We start from the raw sequence: 18,759 nt of genomic DNA, 5'->3' as shown, positions 1-18,759 counted from the left end.
AACGCAAGGACGTAACGCAACGCAAGTGAATTTACCAATCACAAGCGATGGCTTATTCGGTTTTGATTGCCAACTGTCTATAACTTCGCTTGTCATTGGTTAAAACGCTTGCGTTGCGTTTACGTCCTTGCGTTACGTTCTAGTGGGAACCAAGCTTAAGAGGACACCTTCAGGACCCCAAAAAGGGGGTCCCTAATAGCCTCCATTGAATAGGGGTTATATTGCCTCTTGTTTCATGGGACAGTGTTTCTTTAATAAGAGATGTCCAAATAGAGGGGGTGGGGGTGGGGGAAGGAAAAGAGAAGGAGCCTTAGATAGATAGATAAATGGGTAAATTATCAAATAACATGTTACTGTTATTATGAAAGATAGTTAATAAATAATAAAACAGCTATATACTGTCTAGATGATGTGGGTGTTATCATTAATATAGAAATGTTTCCCTAAAGACTACAGCTTAATTGTCGATGCTATGATATTTTTTACAGATTTATAATTAAAGGATGGTTAATAAAGGTCAGTTTGCATTTAGTGGCACTGTAGTTTGGTGGTTTACACGAATGCTTACTAATCACAAAGTTATTGGTTCAATTCCTATCTCTGTCACTCCAGGATTTTTCTGATGGCCAAAAACGGTGTCACAAAATAAACCCCACAAATATATTTAGAAGGGTTGGTATAATTGTTCATTCCTAAATTGTAATTTTATCAAATTTATGAAATGTAAATATGGAATGTTTTATATTGTTTTTAATACTACTATTTGCTAGCTCTGTATTCCAACCCCACCTGGAATGATTTAAAACAAAGTGGGTATTTTTTTCTGATATTTAAAGCTAAAGTTAGAAATGTTAAGAGCACACAAATAATGTTTAAAATACATGAATGTTCAACAGTAAAAATAACAAATAATAATAATATCTCAATTTGAAATAAATGACCGCTGGGCTTGTCATACATGTCTGGCGATGTGGGCAGAGCGTGTGTGAAATGTTAAAGGTGTCCATTACACATGTTAAATGTCCAAAGTATGGTACGCCAATAAATCAAGTCTGCAGTAAATAACGCTCACTGTTACTGAACACAGTAGATTAATAGAGTATGTAGGTGTTTTGTACGTGGGAGTAACTTCATGTTTTACATATTTGCTTGCAGCACGCTTCAACGGGAATGTCATTTACATATAAACAAAATGTTTGATCATCAGCGATATAGCTGATATATCGAAAATCTGTACTGCATCATAGGCAGCTCCTATAATACAGTGTCACATGTCTATAATTGAATCCAAGTATCATAGGTAGCTCCTGTAATACAGCGTCACATATCTATAATTTGTACAGTATCATAGAAAGCTCCTGTAATACAGTGTCATATACCTATAATTTGTACAGTATCATAGGCAGCTCCTGTAATTCAGTGTCACATATTACCACAGTGTCTTTGACACTGTTACAACTGTACTCGAAAGAGATCCCGCACTTGGAATTTAATGACTGACTATATCAATTATCAATTGTGGGCGTTGATCTAAGCTTAAATTGTTTCAGCTTTGTATATTGTTTTTCCTTTGTTTTGAACTTTTAATGTAAGTGCTTTTTTGAATAAATTGAATAATTTAACACAAGTATCAGGAAAATTTTGTAATATAGTATCACATATGTATAATAGGTCATAAACCTAACCTAGAAAAATAAAGGCAGCACATGTGATGATATGTGACACCGTATTATAGAATTTGTCTAAGATAATAGACATTTACATAGTGGTGAGACATTACAGAGAATTGTGCGAGACAATAAACATATTACAATAACAGGTGAAATAATAATTGAGTCTTACAAACTTTCAGAAAAACCACTTGGCTCCAATAAAATCTCCTTATTTTGATGTTAACCACCGTGATAATGCAAAGACAAGTTGGTCCTTGAAACTCCAGCATATTGTAATGGCAGCGGTAAAAACAAGAAGTTTCTCATTCTGTTGGCCGTACTTGTAGAGTGATCTTCTGTTGGTTGTCCAGCACTTCCCGGAGTTTGTCCTCGGACATGGTCAGCCGCTGCTCAAGAATGTTAACAGTCTGTAAAGACAAACAAAAATAAATAAAACCATATAAACACATAATCATATGAGTTTAGTCAACTCTCTGGACACTGGCAGCACTGACATGACGGGACCCTTAAGTGAGAAGAATATTGTTGAAAAGTGTAAGTCCACAGCGCATTCAGACAACATTATTTGTGGAATGCTCTATATAAACACATACACATTAAAGATGACCTGACCTAATATATGTTTCAAGTTAAATACAGTTCTGAATTTTGTTTATTACTTTTCCCATAAAAACATATTTATCCCATTAATCATTGTATATTCTCATTACTTATGTATAGTATGTTGTGTTATGTTAAATTTTATATGTCATAATTTTATCAAACCTGTGTCAGAACGTCCAACTGGCCAACGATAGTCTCCAGAGTTTTGGAAAGTCCTGGTGGCATCTCTTTTACTTCCAGAGGTGCCGTAGCAGATCCTTGAATCATTGATGTATCTGGATGACCTCTTCCCTCTAATCCTCTGCTCTCCTGATCAGCAGACGTAATGCCAAACATTGAAAGTGATGGTTTGTCCGTCTAAAAAGATAGAATGGAACGTTAAAATGGAACATTAAAATGGAACATTTAATTAAAATGGAACAATAGAATGGAATGTAAAAATTGAATGTTAGAATGGAACTTATTTAGCCAGTACAATCAAGATTTAATGGGCACAGTAATCGATAACTTTAGTGGGTAGGAACAAGACAATCTATTAACAGAATGCTGAGCCTCAGAGATCAAAGGGTTTATCTGTGGCTGCGACACAATCGTTTACACCCTTTAATAGACACCGCGTGCCACGGAAAATATGTACAGTACTGTTGGTATTTGTCGCAGCCAGACATAAGATCAAAGGATGTTTATAAGTTCATATTTTAGCAAGGCGAGCTCAGTGTCCTGTTGTTAGATTGCCTTGATAGGAACCAGGGAAGGGTGAAATTTTACTCTTCACTGGTAGAAACTAGCTTACGCGGGTAAAAAACTAAGAATGAAAAAGGTTGGTTACCAATACATGTAAAAAATGGAATTTAAAATTACTTAAAAAATAATGCTGTTAGCAAGTTGTTAAAATTAGAAGACTTGACATGGAATATCTTTTTTTTTCATGATGTAATACGTAGCCACAATGTCGCATACATTAGGCAAACAACATCGCTATCTAAATATACTATAGAGCACACTTTAATACCTATATTTAACTTTCTTTGAAACGTTATGTTGTTGCCATGCTTTAGGCGATCTCACAAGACTTGAAGACGATGTCTGTCTGCGGTGCTTGTAAATTAATTCAGTTAGGTCAATTAACTTATGAGTCATTTGTACAGGAACAAACAAATAATTACGGAAATAAATAAATTACAAACAATTTTATAATTTCACTGTCGACCTGATAGAGAAAATATAATAAATTCATTGAGAGAATTTCTAAAGCTCTGTCTGCACTATCAAACTAGTTTGACAAAAAAAGTGTGATGTGCCCAAATATGGTGGGGATATGACATCATCATGTCCATTTATATGGGCACATCATATATTTTTTAAACATAAAGTTTGATAGTGTAGACAGAGCTTTATAGTAGTTTTTCTTATATCCTTACTAATATATTTGTAATAGTAATTTCCATTATGGTTAAATAAAGAACAATTATGTAAATATTGCATTTTCTGATAAAAATTACTAATATTATATTTTTGCACTTTTCATTACAAATTGGAATTTTGTAGAAATCTAAAAATAATATATATTCTGGTGTTTTCCTTCTTAACATTACATAATTAATTGTACTAAATAATTACCAATTTTAAAAATAGAATTTGTAAAAGCCAATGTCCTAAATGACAATAACAAATGGTTGAAGCCATAAATAAGATTAATTAAAGAAACGGTAAAACAACATTCGTCAGAATTAGTTAAATTAATGTTTATATACGATCATGCAAGCACGCGGTTGATTAGTCCGTTATTTCGGCATGTAAATACCGGATACGTGATTGAAATCACAAATAAGCTTGATATAATGAGCAACGCTATTTTAACAATAGACAATGCGTGGTACGAACGTAATAATTGACAAATGTTAATATAATTATTAGGTGGCTTATAAGTTATAAGACGTGGGCAAATGTCTCATCAAAAGCAGTTTGTTAATTTAATAGTCTTTCAGATGTAGAGATGTGTGGTCAGCCTAATAGAATAAATTAGTTTTCAAACATTACAAATATGTTTTTTTAACCACATGATCTAACCATTATCTTACTAATAACAGAAATAACTTGTGATGAATAGATGTCAGTGACCAATTTAAAGGTCATTAGTTATGAATTTATAAGTTTTTAATTTGTTGTTTTAAGTTGTTTTTAAGTTATTCTTGTTTCGTCTCTTGGAAGAACAGTGTTATCTTAAAGATGTATTGTCCATTGAAACACAAAAAAAAGGTCAAAATATTCTAAATTTAAAGTGGCTATATCAAAGTAATATTAAAGTTATTCACTTTAAGTCGAAAATTTGAGCCAAAAACAACAAGTTTACGTAATTAACAGGTAAATTAGTTTGATTACATTTCATCTGGAAAATCGTCACGAGCGAAAGTAAACAAAGATTTCAAACCATGAGTATGCATTATGTATATGCTAAATTAGGATTGTTTACAACTCGTCACGGTTAAGAAGGTATTTTCACACAGATCATGAGGAAGTTTTATGATTATGCATACAGAGTAGCCAAACAAGCGCGTTTCATTATGGGATATGTTTTGATTGAAAACTTTGACTGGAGTGGAAGTCGAAGTTATTTTTTTAACAAAAAAACGTCTGTATTTCAGTTAAAATTTTTTTTTTTCGAAACATTTTTGGTGATAGTTAATAACTATTATGATACTTCAAAATGACCCACCTTTTTTACGAAATCTTTTATTTTTTATTTTTTTTGGAATTAGTCAAAGGGACAATACATCTTTAAGAAATAAATACAAAGCCCAAAAACTCCTTGAAAACAAGTTAAAAATGTGAGAGCAGCAGAACGTAAAATTAAGTATGGGGAGACGGCCTCATCGCTAACCAGGGTTTAAACATTGGTTATAACCAATTGAGTTTCGGCCATATCAGGACTAGTGCGCCTATCTCGGTAAAAGCTATAGAAACTTGTAAGAATGAACAGGAAAACCAACAACTAAACTGATATGGTCACTAATTAGAATAAAAAAGGACTTAAAAGTAACGATCTGGTTAAAGTATTAATACAATACAGACACAAGCGTCAAATTAAAACAGATAGTATGGGTAGGCATATAAAGGAAACTTGATTACAGAACATACTTAAGTTAAACATGAGTTGCGAATGTGGATTTGGGCAAAACAGATCAACGTTTTCCCCAAGTACTTAGTTGTAGCCACAAGGTCTTCAACACATAGTCGTCTAGTATATTTAAGTTTACCTTGCGGGATTTTGCGTAGACCAATCAATAACGATTATAATCATTACGGCCTAGTTATGCTAATGTGCTGTAATATCACCCCTTGGCTGGGATTACTACTACTATGCTAAAAGTATATCATTGGATGCACATTTAACATCCATGTCTCATTGTTCACTCTTCAATCAATAATTACTTTGGTATTTCATTCTCAACAGTATTAGAGATGATTTAAAGGCAAAGAGGTTATAATAAACTAGAGATCAAACTCACAATGTAATCAAAATTCATAGATAAAGATGTTATATAATAAACTAGAGACTGAACTCGCAATGTAATCAAAATTCATAGATAAAGATGTTATATAATAAACTAGAGAGTGAACTCACAATGTAATCAAAATTCATAGATAAATATGCTATATTATAAACTAGAGAGTGAACTCACAATGTAATCAAAATTCATAGATAAAGATGTTATATAATAAACTAGAGAGTGAACTCACAATGTAATCAAAATTCATAGATAAAGATGCTATATAATAAACTAGAGAGTGAACTCACAATGTAATCAAAATTCATAGATAAATATGCTATATAATAAACTAGAGAGTGAACTCACAATGTAATCAAAATTCATAGATAAAGATGCTATATAATAAACTAGAGAGTGAACTCACAATGTAATCAAAATTCATAGATAAAGATGCTATTATAATAAACTAGAGAGTGAACTCACAATGTAATCAAAATTCATAGATAAAGATGTTATATAATAAACTAGAGAGTGAACTCACAATGTAATCAAAATTCATAGATAAAGATGTTATATAATGAACTAGAGAGTGAACTCACAATGTAATCAAAATTCATAGATAAAGATGCTATATAATAAACTAGAGAGTGAACTCCCAATGTAATCAAAATTCATAGATAAAGATGCTATATAATAAACTAGAGAGTGAACTCACAATGTAATCAAAATTCATAGATAAAGATGTTATATAATAAACTAGAGAGTGAACTCACAATGTAATCAAAATTCATAGATAAATATGCTATATAATAAACTAGAGAGTGAACTCACAATGTAATCAAAATTCATAGATAAATATGCTATATTATAAACTAGAGAGTGAACTCACAATGTAATCAAAATTCATAGATAAAGATGTTATATAATAAACTAGAGAGTGAACTCACAATGTAATCAAAATTCATAGATAAAGATGCTATATTATAAACTAGAGAGTGAACTCACAATGTAATCAAAATTCATAGATAAAGATGTTATATAATAAACTAGAGAGTGAACTCACAATGTAATCAAAATTCATAGATAAAGATGCTATATAATAAACTAGAGAGTGAACTCACAATGTAATCAAAATTCATAGATAAATATGCTATAATTAGAGAGTGAACTCACAATGTAATCAAAATTCATAGATAAAGATGTTATATAATAAACTAGAGAGTGAACTCACAATGTAATTAAAATTCTTAGATAATTAATATGCTATATAATAAACTAGAGAGTGAACTCACAATGTAATCAAAATTCATAGATAAAGATGTTATATAATAAACTAGAGAGTGAACTCACAATGAAACAAAATCTCAAAATCACCACTATAAAAAAAAATCAACTAAAATAATTTGTTAAAGTTTTTTGTTTCAACAAAATTAGTAGTTTGAGAAGTTTCGATTTTTGCGTACCAAACATTTGCGCAACTAAGCACTCACATAAAAATTGTAGCACTATGCTCTGTAGTGGAAAATAATAGGGTAACACAATTTTTTTGGGAGAATACATAATAAAATACATTCACCTAGTGAAAAACAGGTTTAATAAAAAAATAGAGTAGGCCTACACACCTGAGGTTGGGAAAACAGCGCCGGTCCTATATTAGTAACATTAGGAGTTCCTACAGACATATTCTTAGGCCCTCTACTCGCATTCACATCTGTCGGATTCTGCGTGGTTGTAGAGCGGTACAGTGGTGACCGTGGATGGATGTCGTGTATATGTGGTGGTGCTGTCTGTCCCTGAGTGCGTGCTTTGTGCGATTCTAAGACCTCATGGTAGTCAATCTGATCAAAGTTTGTTTTCCAGACCATTACCTTAAAATAAACATAACATAATTTGCAATACTATATACTTTAAAACGTTCATATTATTATTATTATTATATAACACCTAACTAAATTCCTGTCACTTGATTGGACGATTGTGGGTCACATGGCGTGCAATAGTACGCACTATTAAACGATCGTTTAATAGTACTTTTTGAAACATTTTTGCGTACGAAAAAAAAAAACGTTTCGCGGATGAAAAAAACTCTAGTATACAAATTATTTCATATAATTTATAAGATTGATCACAATAATATTATTGTTACAGTTTATTAGTTGTGTACAAATTTGTTAGTAATTGGACATAAAATGTTTGAAGATGTATTGTCCCTTGAAACAGAAAAAAATGAAGGTCAAAATATTCTAAATTTAAATTGTAAAGTAAAGTAATATTAAAGTTATTCACTTTAAGTCAAAAATTCGAGCCAAAAACAACAAGTTTACGTAATTAACAGGTAAATTAATTTGAATACATTTGGTCTGTAAAATCGTTGTGAACGAAAGTAAACAAAGATTTCAAACCATGAGTATACATTATGCATGATGTCTGTATTTCAGTTAAATGATTTTTTTTCCGACTAATTTTTGGTGAAAGTTAATAACTATTGATATGATGCTTCAAAAAGATCCACTTTTTGTCGAAATCTTTTTTATTTTTTTTGGAATTAGTCAAAGGGACAATACATCTTTAATTTCTTTGGGAAATGCATATTGTATTTAATTGTGTTGTAAATTGTATTGTGTCTAAGCTCAGGAAAACAATATAATGTATGTTATATGTGACAATAAATTGAATCTTGAATCTTGTACTGTAGGAAATATAAAAACCATGAATTTATCCAAGTATTTATTTTGACCTCTATATTTTATTTCCTTATACTTATTCTTTTATATGTTGCTTGTATTTTATATTTCTCTCTTATTTAGGTGCATCGCTGGAATTGCCAATTTCAATTACAAATTCTTAAAAATCATACTATATTGATTACTTAGTAGCTAATTTTAAGTAACAAAAATTGGAGGTCAGGCATATGCAAGTTGTAGGAAGTTAATTAATGAGTTTTAATTTTAAAAATGTACAAATATAGATATTGTTGGCAGGCGTGTCCGCACACGTACATCAATGCAAGATGTTTGTGTGTGGGTTTCACTTTTGTTTTACGGTTAAATCCCTGCTTTGTATAACATTTATAAAAATAGTTTAGGCACACAGAAAACATTGCAGGAAAATAATCCATTTAAACTAATTCTATTGAATAAAGTATTTAAATATAAATGTTATAAATATACTACTGTAACAATAAAGTGAACATTTACTGAGCATTACTGTTGCAGAGTTGATTCTCTGATAAGAGGCCTACACCTTAGGTACCCAACAAAGTGTCCCTTTAATAAGGATTGGCCATACTGTAGTGTTGGAACAGACATGTCCCTCATTCACTTTAAAGTGTCCCTTTAATATTAATAAGGATTGAACAGAATGTTGGACATGACATGCCCTTCATTCGTTTCATAGAAAGTGTCCCTTTAATAGGGGTGTCCCAATATGAGAGGTTCTTTCGTATTTATACTGATTTATATTATGATAGGGTCAGTAGTTATAATGTGAATTGAGACTTGTAAAACGGTCCTGTAACAATTAGTATACCTACTTGTTCATCAGCTCCTCCTGATGCAAAGTAATCTCCAGTTCTTGAGAATGATGCTGCGGTAGCTGCTCCCTGTAATATCAGACACAACAATGGTGGTATCATACTACACCATCAAGCTTTATGTGACAACAAAATATGATGTTCCCAAATATGGACATGATGATGGCATATCAGTACGGCTATGAAACCATCCTTTTAAAGTCTTATGATAATCAGGCAATAAAGCTTCCCACTAGAACGTAATGCAAGTGGGAACCACGCTTAACTTGTTGAGTAATCCTGCTAACTAACTAATATAGAAACACAAACGATTGACCTCATGACCTCTCGCCAGTCTGGCATAGGTATAAATTACGAGTACTGTTACAGGTGATATGAGCTATACTACTCTTACCTGGTGTCCATGTAAAGTATAGAACAGACGGCCTTCCAACAGATCCAATACTTTGAGCGTGGAGTCATTTGAAGCAGAGAGAAGATAGTTACCAGTGGGATGAAATGATACACTATTTATAGCGCCACTGTGAACTGAAAATAAAATTGAGAGATTTAATTTTACAACCATTGAAAGAGATGGTAGAAAATAAAAAAGGTCAAACTAAAAACTAACATAGCATTCATTCAACATGACTTTTAAGAGTTTAAATTGTGATCACACATAATACATGTGTCATTAAATTAGGTCATGCGTATTAAAAAACAGAAAAATAATAACACCATTTTATAAATAAACGATAATCTCTAAAACCAAGAATTAAATACGTCAATGGTAATGATGATTTGTACACATGATAAAATTGGAAAGATAAACAGATACAAAGATTAGCAAGATGACACACAAAATGAGTGTTTTTCAATATTTAAGTCTGCTCTTACAAAACAATTAAATTCATATTTATATATTTTGCATTGCAATACATTGTTGTGCAGTTTACTGTTTGTTTAATGTTTACGAGTACAAAATCAGGCTTTTTTTGTAATTTATTTTACATTAAAACAAACAAAAATCATACATTATTACAATAGTTACTGCAGTAAAATCATTTTGACATGTTGCCTTACCTTGATAATGTTGCAGTAACTTGTTCATACGGATATCCCAAACTTTAACCGTGTTATCAGTGCCTCCGGCCGCTATACATGTACCACTAGGATGAAAAGCTACACAGTTCACAAACCTAAACAAATGTAAACATTTTTGATAATGTATTCATGATTATGTATATAATAATTTTTCCATTTTTAAAAGTGTTTTAAAATATTCGATACACTAAATTTAACCTTTTCTTAAGTCATTAACTTGTTATAAAAAGGTTATATAATCATCTTTTAAACACTAATTATATTTATTATACAATAAAACAATATTATTTTTTCTGGTGACATAATGTTATTTATGAGAATAAGCTACAGGTTAAAGATTTATAATCTTTGTAATTCGTTAATTATATAACATACGGTCAGTAACAATCAGCATTCTGTCTATTTATTTAGGCCCACTTGTAAACTTTTTTTTCCGCAGGTGTTAATTTAATGAGGTAATAAAGACTAATCCATTCAGGCTTTGACGTAATTTTCGCAGAAAAAGTAAAAAAAAAAACGACCTGTGACCAACATGAAAACTGACAGACATGGCAGAATGATTTGTTGCTTAATTTAGCTAATCTAAATTACTGTACAACTAACAATAAAATATAGAAGAGTAACTAGTTTGACAAAAAAGTGTTGTGCCCAAATATGGTAGTAATATGCCCGAATATGGTAGTGATATGCCCGAATATGTAGTGATATGCCCGAATATGGTAGTGATATACCCGAATATGGTAGTGATATGCCCGAATATGGTAGTGATATGCCCGAATATGGTAGTGATTTGCCCGAATATGGTAGTGATATGCCCAAATATGGTAGTAATATGCCTGAATATGGTAGTGATTTGCCCAAATATGGTAGTAATATTCCCGAATATGGTAGTAATATGCCCGAATATGGTAGTTATTTGCCCGAATATGGTAGTGATATGCTCGAATATGGTAGTGGTATAACATCATCATGAAAATAGTATTTCTGTCGCAGGTCATACAACTGGATTCTAGTATACGATGAATGTAGTAATAATTGACTAGGATGAGTACATATAAAATGGCATGGATATTCGCAAATACAGTATTCAGTGGCACTGTGGCTTGGTGCTAGCTTACAAAATCCAGGTTCCTTTGTTCAAATCATGCCATAGTTCCAGGATTTTTCTGACAGCCAATACAGTGCCAACATATTAACACCATATGAGATTTGGTTTAGAAAGTAATTGGGTTTCCCATTCTGTAATTGGTCAGTTGTGTTCTTGCTGTTGGATGATGTGAAAATAAAATAATATCAATCAATGCTTACCCTCCATGTTCAAAGAAAGTGTGGATACACTCCTTAGAGGCCTTATCCCAAATTTTGACGGTTTTATCATCACTTCCTGAAACGATCAATCGGCCGTCAGGAGACCACTTTGCGCAGCGAACCCAATTCATATGTTGGCTTAACGAAAACTGAAACTTCTGTCTGTGAACTGTCCATATCTAAAAGTTACAATTTTTGTAAAAAAAAGTTTTTTTTAGTTTGTTTTCCCCCAAAAAAATTAAGGACATGCAAGATATATTATAATAATAACCAAAATTATAATGGATCAGAAAAATTAAATAATAAATAAACCTCTATTTATAAAGGGGACATCTTTGGGACCTTTTCATATGATAGATGTGTCCCCAATATTCAAACATACAGCAACTTGTTCATTTAACACAATACTGTAGATGTATAGTGTATGTATACATGAATTGAAAAGGAAAGCTGATGTGATTGAAGGCAATGTAATTGCTCTACAGTATGTGTATGGTAATGTAACAGCAAATTAATCAATAAAGCAATCAATCGATCAAAATATAAAGAAGTACCCATTTACATGACTCGATAATTCAACTAATTAATTTAATATGATGAGTAATTATTAATTAAGCTAATAATTAAAAGCTTGTTCCGTTTCCACAGGAACAAGAATTAAACGAAATCTGGCCCAATAGTCAGCCAACTCACTGTGAGATGTCAAAATATTTGATATAGCTAAAAATATGACATTCCAGAGCTCATAAATTATATTTTCAATAATTATATTTCTAAGAGAATTTAACAATGGCAGAAAAATAAGGATTATCTTTTTTTCAGGCCACCGTTTGCTCGGACTGTTTTTTTCAATCTTAACTCTTTTCTAGATTCTGAACAACTTTCGTCTTCCCTTAGATCTAAAGCTCTGTTCACACTATCAAACTAGTTCGACAATGTGAAAATGTGATGTGCCTAAATATGGTAGTGATATGACATCATCATGTTTACATATGGGAATAAAGTTTGATAGTGTAAACAGAGCTTAAGAAACCTTGCTCTTCTTGACAATTTTTGACAATTTCAAAAGTGTTCTTATAAATCCTGTTACCTCTACACATTGGGTGGGTTTATGAAAAAGAAAGTGGAATATTACCAATGATTAATCAACGCTGAATCACATAGCCTAACCTTGAGAATAAGGAAGGAACCAAAAGTGACAAATCAAAACTAGGGGGATGTCACATTGCGGATGTGTTCAAATCAGAGAAAGGGGACAGGTTAATTATAAATTGACCAATTACATGTTAACCAACACTTATTACACAAACCTTAACAGTCTTGTCATCGGAAGCACTGACCAAGTACTGGCCGCAATTTGAGAACTCGACACTACGTACGGTCGCGGTGTGGGCCTTGAACACAGTTGATTCACCCTTACTAAAAAAACAAATCATAGTATTGAAGTCCTGTTTTTAATATTTTGTGCCATACTTTTATTTAAAGCTCTGTCTACACTATCAAACTTTATGTGGCAAAAAATTTGATGTGCCCATATACTGTAAGGACATGATGATGATATATCACTACCAAATTTTGGCATATCACTACCATTTGGGCACATCACACTTTTTTGCCAAACTAGTTTGATAGTGTAATTTTTATTTTTTCTCTTTTAGATTTTTTTCTTTTTCTTTGGTAACAATTTTTTCGTAAAATCAGCCAACAAACATACCACTGTTTTGATAGTATTTACTTATTTATTAGTAAATGCAAATAAAAACAAAACATTTCTTTTCTATGGGTGAATGATACAACATCTAATGCTTTAAATCTAAAAAAGAAATGTTTACAGTAAATGTTATTTTAAAAATCCCAAGATGGGATTAAAAGAATTAATAATGTTTAAGTAGGATTAGAAAGGATCATTGATCTTATAAATTGGATCATTCGTGTGTCATTGTTAATCTAAAATTCCACTGCAAGTTGATGTGAACATTCACTCAAACATTGAACCATGTCACATGACATTGTGAGCTGCTTTTAAAGCGACTACGTCAATGTGGTTGTCGAACAATAGTGTATTTTGTACAACTAACTTTTACTATGATAGTTTACAAGTTGTGGGATGCCACGAAGTGACAGTAACCGCGTAGTTGTTTGATAAAAACAGCATTTCACAAAAGTGCGGTCGAGTAAAGAGTCTCAGAAAAGTACTTACACACTGGGAATCCATAATCTAACAGTTTTATCCCTGGAAGCTGAAGCAACCAGATGACCAGACGGAGAAAAGTTCACTGATAGAACAGCATCCTAAAAATTTTAAAATAAAACATAAAATAACATTTAAATATAAAAATAATGTACATTACAATTAAAACAAATATATATAATTTAAAAGTATTGTACATGGAATCAAATGAAATTATATATGTCTTAGTTACATTAAAAAGCGATTGTAGTAAAGTTTACCTTTTTGCTACATAAAAATTGTTTTAATGTGGTCAAATGTGAAAACCAACATCTCTACAATTTATCAACAGAAGAATACTACTAATTATTCACCACCATTTCAAATTCATAATAAAGATTCCCAAGTATTAATTTTCAATATATTAAATTTTATGATAATAATTATAATGATGAGTAACAAGAAGACGAACAGTTCTTAATTTATACCAAAATTATTTTTTTAGTTATTTTCATATTTAGTTAAACCCATGTTATGTAAATTTATATTTTGTTATTTCTTTTTTTTTCTTTCTTTTTCTGTGTAGTTTAAATCTCATCTTTGTTTAGGCATGTCTGTCACAAGCTTTTTTTGAACATGCCTTCTTCAATTTAATTACCTTTCTTTACACCATTTAGTGTACTGTTTTAATTTGAAGAAAATAAATGATTGATTGATTGATTGGTGTGGATGACCCTAAGAACAAAACTTGTTTACCGGTCAATCATGATATATCACAAACAACATGAATACAGGACAAAGGTGCAATACATACTGTGTAACCAGCCAGTGGTCAGTATAAATGACCAGGAATTGTGAGACAGAGATTTTTGTAGCAGGAGTTTCTACTTGTAAAGCCATAGTATGCTTCTGAGATTCCCCACTTCCATTCTTTTTTTTTTCTCTTTGTATTGTATGTATGATGTTTATTTAATGTACTGTATGTTTATGATTGTGTACTTGATGAATAGAAATAAAGAATTAAGAAAGAAGAATCCTTACAGTTAAATAAGCAAGAATTTTAAATTATTATAATAGCCTCGTCCTTTGGAGATGGGACATAAAGCTGTTTGCAGTATACAGAAACACTACTTTCAACAATTGTCTTGATTAATGATAGCCTTGTAGCTGTACACAAGCCCAGTAGCCAAGTACAGTATTAGACAATGACACATTAGCACTTTGAATGCCAAAGCACTGTCATACAAAATCAGTGAGTCTAAATTCTATCCAAAATCCAACAACCTGTCAAAACAATCATCCTACACAACACGCATACTAAAAATACATATCATTTCCAAATTGAAAGAGTGGATTTATATTTGGTTGTTTTCCCACTAGCAAGAGTAAAGCTCTGTCTACACTATCAAACTTTATGCGACAAAAAAATGTGATGTGCTCATAGAGTCATACTACTGTATATGCTTTTATATAATAATATACTGTATAATATTATAATTGCTTTTTGTCATAAAGTTCGAAGTACTAATGTATTTAAATGCATTTTCAAAATAAAATCAGACTTAAGCTCTGTCTACACTATCAAACTTTATGTGAAATATGATGTGCTCATATATGGACACGGTGATGTCATCACTACCATATTTGGGCATATAACTATCATATTTGGACACATCACACGTTTTTTGTCAAACTAGTTTGATATAGTAGTGTAGACATAGCTTAACACAGCTATAAGCAAGGATACAGAACTTGTCTACAGGAGCTACTAACAGTCTCCAATCTAATTAAACAACGTGGAAGTGATTAATTTATTACGCGTTTTTTGTACAAATCATTTTACGGAAACGTCTGAGTAATTCGAGTTCAGTACTCAGCAGTACCGAGTTCCTACGAGGTAGGTAACCGCTATATTTTGAGATCGCGAACGGAAACGAATCAAAATAGATCACTTCCAGCATACATTTTAACAAATTAAAATCATTCTACGCTGCGTTGATAAAGTATTTTTATCAAAGAAAGTAGTGGTTTGAATTAATCATTAATTAAAGTCATTCTTGACTTCAAATTAAAATATTGCCCAAATTAGACATTTTTATGAAAAGTGAAACTTTCTGCCACTTTTATAATTAATGGCATTCTTCGTTAATTAAAAATTAATTAATTATAATTACTTGTAATTTAAGACATTCTTTTTAGGGTAGGATGTTTAAAATCTAAAATTGAACGGAAAATGCTTTCACTTCAACAGTCTATAAATGGACAACTAAACTTTAAAATTAAATTGAATATGAAAATAGAATTATTTTATGACATTAATTTTTAGGATAGGATGTTCATAATCAAAAACTGTTTAAAATTATAAATTTAAAAATAGAAATTGTATGCTTGATCTTTGACATTTGATTTTCTCAATTTAAAAATTTATCTTGAAAGTACTTTAATTACATGCTGTGTACTACATTGATTCCAACCAAAATAGAAATTGAATGTTTACAATCTATAAATAATGTATTCATATACCTAATCTATTCATAACACATTTAAAAAAATGGATATAAAATGCAAACAAAAATCTTAAAGCTTAAAAGTTAGAATTACGTCGCTAAACAGGAGGTAAAACTGCCTAAAGGTTGGTTCACACTAGAGACACAATGGGATGGAGGGCCAACACAAGGTTTACTCTATTCCAGTAGCTAAAGTATCCCTGTCCATTCATTTTTACTTTCGAGTTAGAAATTTAATTTATGCAACCTTATCAATGAAAGAGAGATAATCAATAACCAAGGATGGCGATAAAAATGTCTCGAAATAGAGTCTGAATATGATTTCAATTTTGCATCCTTTTTAAATATCTTTTCCGGGATGTGACAAGTGTATCGGGCCGGCACCAGTCAGCCTACGACCATGATCTACATCGCGAAGCGTGTTAATTACGGAGTCGAACCGTAATGAGAAGAGTATAAATTAGCAGTAAGTTTGTAAACATGAATCATGGATTTTAGTGTTGGAAAGACGACATTGAACTTTTTAAGAGGATACAGGACCTAAATGAATAAACTGTCCTAGGCGTTGGCGCCATTATGCAGCTATATAATACTAACATTGGTTCCATGCTTATGGCGCTAGTTTCCGATAGACCTTTCAATTCTAGATTTAGCATGTGAAGGTTTAATAATTATTACATTATTATACTGTACAACATTCAGTGTAGTGTGAAGGACCACAGTATACTATAGGCATAAAATAGGATTTGCCTACTGTGGAGTTCTAAAAGAAAACGTTTTAATGACAAGTCACATAGAGGTAAACCAAAATGCATAATGGCAGGACATATTGTCGAGGTTTTTTCTTCTTCAATAGACAATATTAAGTTATAAAGAGTAGATTTAAAATTGTAATAAACTGGTAGCACTTGTACAAGTTACCCACCCCAAGGTAGTCTTTAAATGTACCTTAAAAATGTGTTAGTACAATTCCAGTAATTTTGATACCCCATGACTAGTCTATGGATGCTTGCAATAGTTTAAACATGTGTAAAATGAACAAAAATACAAACTCTCTTTCTATTTATAAAGTAAAAGGCAAAAATAGAGGGGGTACTCATGATTTTGCACACACTGTTCATTAGTTCAATTAAATCATTTGTGAGAACAAGACTTCATAGCCCATATTAACACACAGGAGGTGTATAAAAAGACAAATATTGCCTGAAAGCTCTGCTAACTTTTCTGGCTGTTTTACTTTATCGATTTGGTTTAGCTTTTCGCTTTTTTTTTTGTATCTTTATTGAGATCCAGCCACTGATACCCACGGCATCGTCTTTTTTTAAAAAGTATTTTGCCTTTGGATTAATACAAATATATAATACAAATAATTTGTTAAAATTTATAAATACCTTGTGACCAACAAATCTGTAAGCTCTCATTTGTTGTTTAAAGTTCCAGACCATAAGACATGAATCCATTGAACCAGAAGCTATGGAAATGTAAATAAAATTGTTCAAAACTGTGTTGGTACAGTATTTAGCTGGCTAGTAAGAATTGGTATGGATGGGTTATGCGTTTATTTTTATTTACTTATTCTGGCATTATTAAAACATGGCAGCAGCTAGGGGATTTGTTGAGGATATTTTAGTCAAGGATTTGGCAGAATATGGCATAAAACTGCAAAGTATATTAATACCTTACTTTATTACTTACCTAATTGTTTCATATTTGGATTAAAGTCCACGCTTGTTATGGTGTCACGATGACCTTTAAAATGTCTTTCCATCGTTGGATCCTCCTAAAAAATATATATTTAATTAAGGATTTTTTTCATAAAACATTTGAAAGCTAATCATAATGCACAAGTAAACTAGGCCTAGCTAGCTAGTAGGCTAGGCCTACTTTACCTTTCTTTAAATTAAATCTAAAAATAATTGCATTTTTTTATTTAGGTTTATCTCAATATGCAATGACACAAATGACAATGCATGGTGGGATGAATGAATTCGGGGCAGTCTAGTAACAACTCTCTCTCTCTCTATCTAGCCTAGCTAGGCCCTCCTACAATTACTACGCTACGCACGGTACTACAGACAGGCAGGCCTCTCTAATCTATCTAGTCTCTAGTCTTTCTCTCTCTCTGTCTGCTGCTGCTGTCTCTGCTAGTCCGGCCTAGCCTAATAAACTCCATAAATTCATGCTAAACAAAAGCATGACAGTGTGCCTGTTTGCTACACTGAATTCTCTAAACATTACTTACTAAAACACTAGCCATTTTTGTAATTTTATTCTTATAATATTAGCAAATACATCAAGAAATAAAACAACTTCCAAAAACGTTGTTTGGATTTTCAAACTTGGCGGTTACGCATGCGTAATAATTTCCAGGAAATCATCTTAATTTAACTTT

General features: G+C 31.6%; 1 protein-coding gene across 1 annotated transcript; it reads right to left on the bottom strand.

The window, feature by feature from the left end:
* Positions 1–1,668: 1,668 nt before the first annotated feature.
* Positions 1,669–18,756, bottom strand: LOC140058655 (uncharacterized). Its single transcript, XM_072104346.1, has 12 exons — positions 18,610–18,756; positions 18,063–18,147; positions 17,759–17,838; positions 13,891–13,982; positions 13,001–13,109; positions 11,691–11,869; positions 10,362–10,477; positions 9,694–9,827; positions 9,300–9,368; positions 7,390–7,635; positions 2,439–2,633; positions 1,669–2,080 (listed from the first exon to the last, which is right to left on the bottom strand). The coding sequence occupies exons 1-12, from the start codon at positions 18,622–18,624 to the stop codon at positions 1,976–1,978; spliced, it is 1,425 nt and encodes a 474-aa protein (XP_071960447.1). The 5' UTR covers positions 18,625–18,756; the 3' UTR covers positions 1,669–1,975.
* Positions 18,757–18,759: the final 3 nt, after the last annotated feature.

The sequence above is a fragment of the Antedon mediterranea genome, chromosome 9 (assembly GCF_964355755.1).
Source record: "Antedon mediterranea chromosome 9, ecAntMedi1.1, whole genome shotgun sequence".
Classification (NCBI taxonomy): Eukaryota; Metazoa; Echinodermata; class Crinoidea; order Comatulida; family Antedonidae; genus Antedon; species Antedon mediterranea.
This window is presented reverse-complemented; position numbering and strand designations above follow the sequence as displayed.